General features: G+C 52.1%; 1 protein-coding gene across 1 annotated transcript in view; it reads right to left on the bottom strand.

Moving 5' to 3' along the window:
* Window positions 1-640: 640 nt before the first annotated feature.
* The window catches only part of LOC135090988 (uncharacterized), a 48,146-nt gene continuing 39,877 nt past the window's right edge, over window positions 641-8,909 (bottom strand). Inside the window, 5 exon segments of the mRNA XM_063988264.1 lie at window positions 641-1,612; window positions 3,537-3,630; window positions 4,051-4,216; window positions 6,365-6,713; window positions 6,715-8,384. Of these exon segments, the coding sequence (XP_063844334.1) occupies window positions 1,577-1,612; window positions 3,537-3,630; window positions 4,051-4,216; window positions 6,365-6,713; window positions 6,715-8,384 (2,315 nt within the window). The 3' untranslated portion in view covers window positions 641-1,576.

Raw genomic sequence — 8,909 nt, 5'->3', positions numbered from 1 at the left:
ATACGCTTCACTGTATAAGTTGCATTTGTATCTGTAGCCATCTTTTTTTTTTTTTATTTATTACTATTTTCAGTTATATGCGTTGGTCGTTTCTATCGTATTGTACCTTCTACCGCTATTGTATCCCGATATTTTGCCATGTTAAGAGTCCTGGGTAAAGGATTGTACCTTCTTTCACTGTATTCCTTCCAGCTCACTTCCCAGAACCCCCCTTCCCTTCCTCCCCGTCCCATTTACCTATAATCCATATCTCCACTTCACCTTAACCTTATTGATTCTCTTTTGTCTTTCATTCTTTCGTTGATCTCATTGTGTATTATTTTTTTGTTACGTTCTGTTGTTGTTCTTACCTTTTTTTTTCTATTTTGTCTTCTTTATTTCATTCTTCCCTTCTCCGTCTTTCTTCTTCACGTCTCCTGTAACATCTCATTCGTTCCGCTCCACCGCACCTCCTTCTCTTCTTCCTCTTTCTCCTCCTCCTCCTCCTCCTCCCTCACCCACATCCTCACTCCTCATGTTTCTCGTTCCAGGAAAATTTGTGTTGATCCATTGGCTTTCCAGAATTCCAGGCACACGCACGTACACATATTCACACACACACACACACACACACACACACACACGATTAATGAAAGCCACGTTAATTTGTAAAAATATTTTATTAAATACATACAAATCTGCCAGCCTGCCTTCATTCAATATATATTACTTGACGCGAACCAATGGGGGCGAGGGTCTTCTTTTTTGGGGGTGTGTGGTTAACCTCTCTCTCTCTCTCTCTCTCTCTCTCTCTCTCTCTCTCTCTCTCTCTCTCTCTCTCTCTCTCTCTCTCACCGGTTCCTGCTCGTTGATTGTTCGTTGTCACCTTAATTAATTTTACACCTGCTGGGTGGGCGGCCACAAATGTAGCCAGCGGTCACTCACCACAAAACTCATATATACATACACATGTACACGCAAACACACCACCAACATATGTACACTATAACACACACACACACACACACCACACACACACACACACACACACACACACACACACACACACACACACACACGACGTCCCCCCGCTCCCCGCTCCCCCCAGCGCCCAGCCCCGACACAACTATGCTATGGGCACCTCGAGGAGCACCTGGGCGGGCTGGGCGGGGCGACACCTGGGCCGCCCCTCGCCTACCCACTGACTAGAAGCTCCAGCCCCGCCCTCAGGTGCTGCCCTCCATCCTCTAGACACACGAGTAACATATCACAAAGCTTTGTACATTAAAACAAGGAAACTATAAACAAGGAGACAAAACCGATGGAAATGATACAAACGGAAAACTAACGAAAGCACCCCAGGTAAAGAGACAAACGTATATTTGTGTGTATATATGTACGTATGTATATATATATAATATGCATATATGTATAACGGAATGAGAAATCAAGTCTTGGATGACCCTCTCTCAGGTTCCTGAAGGCGGAAGAGCTGAGGAGAAACAGGGAGGCGATGGTGAGCGGTAGACACCACGTCCCGCGTCCTCCGAGGGCAGGGCACCGTCCCCTGATGAGCACCTTGGGAGGAGCCGAGCCTCTAGTGCGGCGGCGCCTCTCCCAACACCGGCAGCGTCTGTGGCAGGAATACGGGGATTCGGATCACTTCAGGAAGCAGGTAAATACGGGGGAAGGTAGGAGGAATAAGTTAAGGAAGGTTAAGTAGGTAGGTAGGAGGAAGTAAATAGATGGAGGGAAGTAGATATTGTAGGAATTAGGTAGGTATGTTTCATGTAGGCACTGCCACGTGTAGGTCTGGCGGCTTCTTGTAGCTTCCCCTACGCTCTTATGTTCACACGGTAAGGTCATGGGGACAGGATGCAAATGTGAGTATTCTAGTGTGATTTGCATGACAACCAGTCGACATTTCTTCCCACAGTGACCTTGAGGAAATGACAAAATTCCTCCCGACTGGTTTCCCACGCTCTTATATAAAGTTTTTCACTCTATTTCGTTCAAGGCGACTACAGAAGGTTTAGTTCAAAAGTAGTAATAAAAACTAAGTAAATCAAGGAAAATAAAAGGTACAAGGGTCACACGGCAAGGTCATACCAGGTCAACACACACACACACACACACACACACACACACACACACACACACACACACACACACACACACACACACACACACACACACACACACGGCCACACCCCCCCACCTTCTGGACCGCTCCTAGCCCCAGCAGACCCACCACCAAAGAGTAGAGTGTTGAAGTCTTTAATAATCCTCAAATTACCTGGAATATAATGAAAGGGAAGGTCTAATTAACAGTAGGATCTTGTAATTTTAAAAGTTTCTAGAGTGTGATGAGCATTTAGATCTCTCCCTCTCTCCTCTCTCTCACACTTTCACTATACAGAGGACCCTCGCGCCTCGTGTAATGTATAGGGAAAAATGTATAACTTAAGGTCCACTGAATGGTTAGGTTAGGTTCCGCCCCTTCCTGTAACAGAGAAATATTTAATGTAGGTACTCTCCAAAGCTCCCTTCTCTGCCAGCTCTAATTTTACTCACGTCACTAAATATACTGTCCTCCTCACTCACCTCGACTCCTCTCATTAAGTGGAAAGTGTAAATGTGTGTGTGACTATCACGTTCCCTGCACGCACACACACACACACACACACACACACACACACACACACACACACACACACACACACACACACACAGACTCGAAGTATATAAACAGGTAAAATAGAACAATACACGTTTTTAATATAAATCTGAACTTTTTTCTCTCAATTCAGCTCTTTTTTTCTGCTTATCTCGTAAATACAAAACCAAACCCAAAAACATACAGTGCGACAAAACTAATAATGGTGAGTGAGACAAAGGAAGGGAGTGAGAAACCTGATATGAGTGTGTGGGAAACCTGAGGAGAGGAATTTTAAGAAAGTAATCGAGGACAATGTGAGGAAAGTAATCTGATCCTCCTTTAAACACACTCAAACGACCTTCCTTTTAACCCTTTCGTTTCTATATGGACTGATCTACAACTCACTCTTCACAAGTACAAGAAAAGTTATTAAAGGACTAGGTTTTCCAATATATGCCCAGTATTATAAAAATTTACCACATTCACGCAGTCTGGTAAATTAATCTTTTCATCACGTAGTAAAAGCAAGTCGTTTTATTATTTATTTTTCAAGCAATCTAAGAAAGTTCATTTTGTTATCTTTCTACAGTCTGAATAAGGTCTTATCACATTCATGCAATAAAGGAAAGTTCACCTAAGCCTTTTCATGCAGTCAAGATATCATATAACGGAAGTAAGGTCATTTAATTATCTTCTTCAAGCAGTCTAAGACCTGTTTTCATCATCGTCACACAGTCTGAATGAGACTGTCTAACCACATTCATACAGTCAAGAAAAGGTTGAGAAATTTCCATGCAATCAAGACACCAAGTAGAGGAAGCAAGATCTGGTTCTTTTTTAAGCAGTGCAAGATACTCGTAACCTAATCTTGCTTCACTTCTCCCAGGTAAATATTCACCTTGTTCTCAGTGCAGAGGCCGTGACGGTCCAGCCTCGTGTACTCCCGCCCTGAGCGTGGCCGAAGTGTATTCACGGAAGACCTCGCCAGCAGCCTGAGAGCAGCAGCAGCAGCAGGAGAAACATGAGCAAGCAGATAGCAGACACCACACACACACACACACACACACACACACACACACACGAGGCTATGAATTCTGTCAATACAAACTATATCCTTGGTCTCTCTCTCTCTCTCTCTCTCTCTCTCTCTCTCTCTCTCTCTCTCTCTCTCTCTCTCTCTCTCTCTCTCTCTCTCTCTCTCTCTCTCTCTCTCTCTCACCTCAGTCCACAGATCTGCAGTGTCTCTCACACAGCATGTTTACAAACCACAGGCAGTAACCACTGTCCCTCCCCTTACATTTCACTCCCTTATCCCCCCACTCTCTCTCTCTCTCTCTCTCTCTCTCTCTCTCTCTCTCTCTCTCTCTCTCTCTCTCTCTCTCTCTCTCTCTCTCTCTCTCTCTCTCTCTCACCTGTCGTGGTCGGAGGAGGAATGGGAGGAGGACAGGCTGAGGGTGTCCAGATAGTCACTCATGTCCGACGCCCCAGACGAGGTGGATTTGGCGTCCCCGCTGCCGCTGCTGCTGCCGCCCGCGCTACCGCCCGCCCCGCCCAGCTCTTGGCAGGACGCGGCGACACCTGGAGGGGGAAGATACAAGGGAGTGGAAGGGTAAATGTGTGTGTGTGTCTGTGTGTGTGTGTGTGTGTGATAATTGTATTGCTTTCATTTTTTATTTTATATCACGTTAAAATTGCCTTTTTCTTGTCGGTAAACAGAGTAAATGTGCGTTTTCTCGTCGCTCTTCCAGGTGTAAGCTTTCTCCTCCTCCTCCTCCTCCTCCTCCTCCCCCTACTGTTCCTCCTCGCTGTTACTCGCAGGAGGAATAAATTTTAACACCTGACAACATTAAAAGTCCAAATAGCCGCATTACACTTTACACTTTTATCAATATGGTGCTGGTGCAGACTCCCTCGTTGCCGTGTGCTGCGTCACTTGCATCTCGATAACTAATATATTTTTTCCCGTGCCGTGTAAATGAACGCGAGTGGCCCCGGCGGACATTAAGCTCCATTACAAGTTAATGTATTAACGAATTAGATTTTCATTATGGGTTAATGTTATTTGGTAGTGATGATGGTAACAGTGGGGAGAAGCAGTAAAATGAGGCGGTTAATTGCGCTACACACCTGCATAAACAACACCTGCACGACGTACCTATGTAGCTGCCCTTTACTTGTTATTCCCTCTCCCTTTCCAGATGTAACTTAACCGAACACAGCCTCCACTCTTCCCCCTAACCTAACATAAGCTGCACTCTTCCCCCTAACTTAACATAAGCTGCACTCTTCCCTAACCGAACACAGCCTCCACTGTTCCCCCTAACCTAACACAGGCTCCACTCTTTCTTAACTTAACCTATCCACCTAACGTTGCATCCACTGTTGTCCTCCTAACCTAACCTAACACAGCCTCCACTCATCCCCTAACCTCCCCATTCTTCCCCACTAATCCTGCAGCCACCATCCCAATAACCTCTCTTTATTCCCCCTTTCCCTTCCTTCTTCCAGTTTAATCTCTCACTATTCTCAGTCCACCATCTTCTATTATGTATTCTTCCCCATCCTTATCCTGTTTCCACTTCGCTCTTAGCCCAGCACCCATTCCCTGCAGAATCTGCCGCCCCTCCCCGGCTCATTCTAACCCATTACCTCTCCTTCATTCTATATACCTCATTCCTCCTCCTTCCCCTCCTCTTCCTCCTCCAAATTTACCTCAGGCCTTTAACCCAACCCACTCAGCCGCTCAATACTTCCTCCCCATCCTCAGGCCCCTTCATCCCTTCACCACCGCTCCTTATCAGCCTCCTCCTCATCTTTCTCCTGCTCCTCCTCAAAGGCAAGGCAGCGCTCCTTCAACTTCCCTCGCCCTTCCCTCACTTCCCCCTCTCCTCTGCTTTAACCTGTGTCCCCTGAACGTGCCCCTTCCTCCACGTTGTCCCTGCGTCCCCACCCGCCCCCTCACGACCGCTCACCCCCGACAGGTACGCCCACCTTCAGGTCCTTGCCTTGCGACAGAAGGAGTTCGTAGAATGCAAATTGGATTGGAAAAAAGTAACGGAATGTGTTTCAGCGGAGGCTTCACCTGGTCTTGCCTTCATATCCTGGAGAAAACACGAGGATACGAGATTACCTGTAGATTACCTTGGCCAATCTGCTGGCGCCCTGTATGCAAAATGCCGCCCTCGCTCCTACGCCCATTAATTACCCGGCGAGAGCTGATTAAATCTGCATGCCAACCGCACGGATTTTGCACGGAAACTGGTACGGTACGCGATCAGCACGGGCGTAATCCTTCATGCGATCTCCGCGCGAGCAACAACGCGGCATGATTTGGCCCGAAAATGTTGGGGTGTTTGTGCTGATAATCTGGCGGCGAGGCGGCGTTTGGTGCTGAGTAACAGTGAGCGTGCTGTGGTGCTGAGCAGCGGGGTCACGCGAGTGTGTGTGTGTGTGTGTGTGTGTGTGTGTGTGTGTGTGTGTGTGTGTGTGTGTGTGTGTGTGTGTGTGTAGGTGGGTGGGTGGGTGGGTGGCAGGAAAGAGGTGCAAGCCGCGAGCTGTGTTGAATTTGTGATGTGTAGTTTGGAGGTCTGCATGCAGGTGTTGTATTGAAGCAGGTGTCCGTGTGTGCGGGAAGCGTGGTGGTGGTGGTGGTGGTGGTGTTAGTCATGTAAACACGACACGCTGACGGGGACGTGGCTGCTTTCCTGGCAGGTGTGCGGGGCTTACCTGAGTGCGTGGAGGTTGCGGCGGTAGTGGTGGGAAGATGGGGGCGGCGAGAGCGGGGGAGGGAGGCGTGGAGGCAGTGTGAGGTGAGCAGGCGGTCCACGGCCCGGGGGGACTCGCACACGCCGGAGTCGCTGCTGGAGGCGGAGTCTCTGTTGGCTGTCTTGCCGGGCACCGAGGAGGAGCGGCGCAGCACACACACTCCCTCCGCTACCAGTTCCCGCGCTGCGCTGGTGATGACCTCAGGCCGCGGGCTGACCTCCACGTCGGTGCACACGCTCTGGTCGGGAGTCACCGAGGACCCGTCCGCGTCCACGCTGTCATGCCGCAGGTCGCATCCGCTGTCTGTCGCCGCCTCTGAATTGAGTCTGTTGTTTCGTCTTCGCAGCGATGAGGTCACTGTCTGGCGGTGCGTGGGCGTGGCCGTGGGCGTGGTGGCTGGCGAGGGCCACGCCTCGCGAGGCCGAGAGTCCGCGGAAGTGGAGCGTCGCGGCGCCAGGGTGAGGCAGCGGTGACTGGCGGCCACGGACTGGGAGCGCCCATACCGGTTCTCTGTTATGCTCAGAGACCGACTGCGGTCCTTGACGGGCGTCTTGACCTCCGGCTCGTCGCTGAGGGTTTCGCAGGGCACCAGCTCGGCGGCGGGGCGCGTGGGGGCCCATGGGGAGGTAGTGGGGGTCTGAGGGGAGGCGCGGCGTCATGGACATGTAGTGGTTCTCACTGTCGCTGCCAGACACCTCCAGTGTGAGGGTGCACTCCCCCGCGCTGGGCGAGGTCGGCGTGTGACGTGTGACTGCGGAGACCATCGTGGGCTCGGGAGGGGCGGCGCCCTTGAGGATGCCGCCCGCCTGGCCTGCGCAGGTCTGCGCCAGAACGGTGGTGCCCGTCTGGCTGGTCACAGCGGTCCGCACGTCACGCACGTTCTCATACAGCACGAGGCTCGCCGCGAAGTCCATGTTGGCGTAATTGCCGTGTGAGGAAGTGACGACCTGCGGGTGGCGCGGCGGGGGTGTGGGTGGCGGGGTTGGGGGCGGGGTAGGCGCGCGGGGCTTGCCGGTCTTCTTCCTCTTGTTTACCACCGCGTACAGCGCGGCGGCGTCCTTGGACTGGTTCTGCGTCTGGGAGGCGGGCGGCTGCGTCTGGTTAGGCGGCGTGGGTGGTGGCGGTGGGTGGCGCAGGATGGTGCCCGTGTTGGCGTCCACCACCGGCATGCGGCCGTGGCCGTCCACCCGCAGCTGTTCGCACGGGGCCTCACCCTCTTCTCGCCGCCCGCACACCAGCGAGCCCGCCCATCCAAGCATCTGCCCACAACTGGGCGCGGCAGACACCAGGCCACCCTCGCACCACACACCTGACGGGGCAGCGCCTTCGCCTCCGTCTGCTGTGGTTGCTGTGGGTTCCTTCACTAGCGTGGTGCCCTTATCACACATGACCAGGCGGCGCGGCGTGTCGTAGTGGGCCGTGGCGGCGACGTGCGGCGGCAATATCCGCGGCGGGACGTCGTAGTTGTCCAGAGGGTTGAGGGCGCCGCGCGGGGTTGCGGTGCCGGCGACGTCTTGCTGCTGCTGTGCCTGCTGCGTGGCGGCGAGGTGTGGGTGCTGAGTGAGGCAGCACTGCTGTAGTCCAGGAGGGTGCATGTGGGCCAGGGGGCGCGGGTGGTCGTAGAGGGACTCCGGAGTGGGTGACGGGGCGGTCATTCCCTCCCACGACCCCCGCGCCCATGTGGACGCCCACCAGGCGCTCTCGTCCGCGTCATGGGTGCTCAGCAGCTGGCCGGAACTACTGACGGGCGTGCATCCCGGCACTGACTGACTCTGACACGAGGCGCGGCGACTCCAGGGCGGCCAGGCGATGGAGTGAGTGTCGGTGTAGTGGCCGTCGCCGTGGTCTGGCAGGGTGTCTCGGGGCGTCGTCGCCGTCGCCGTGGCTTCAGACGCTGCCAGCGACACCGTCTCGCTGCTGAGGTCCATGACACTTACCTCCCTGAGCCAAGACATCTCCGTCCTGCTCTCAGCCCGCGACCCTGCGGTGGGGAGAAGGGGAGGCGTTACACACTGGGGAGATGCTACTGGTGAGCGTGTCACTTGTAGCCACGTGCTTCATGGTGGGGAGTGCAATGAGAAACACAGCAGTAATGGCGTGAAGCACCGGAGTGTGGCACTCTGAACAAGGCATTCCAGCGAAACTAAGACACAGGACGCGGCTGCAGCAGCAGGCAGGAAAGCAGGACTTTCTGTGGAAATATCTACGGAACCATCTTGTTGAAAAACAATGAGCTTGCCTGACGTCACTTGCTCGCCATGAAAACTAACGAGGAAACATTTCCTGGCGTACATTACAAGTTTCTTGGGCTCGTGTTGATTAAGAGGAAAAATATTACGCTGCATTATCTTCTTAACAAGTTACCTGAGCAATAATTCAAAGCCAAATGGAAGACGACGGTAATTAATTATAACAAGGATAATAATATTAGAATGACAGACCTCTTCAAACACATTGGATCACCTTAATTAGTTCACCTTTGGGAGCGGAGACGTTGTATTACTCA

This window comes from Scylla paramamosain, chromosome 36, assembly GCF_035594125.1.
Source record: "Scylla paramamosain isolate STU-SP2022 chromosome 36, ASM3559412v1, whole genome shotgun sequence".
Classification (NCBI taxonomy): domain Eukaryota; kingdom Metazoa; phylum Arthropoda; class Malacostraca; order Decapoda; family Portunidae; genus Scylla; species Scylla paramamosain.
The sequence above is the reverse complement of the archived record's forward strand: the minus strand, read 5'-3'. Positions and strand labels throughout refer to the sequence as shown.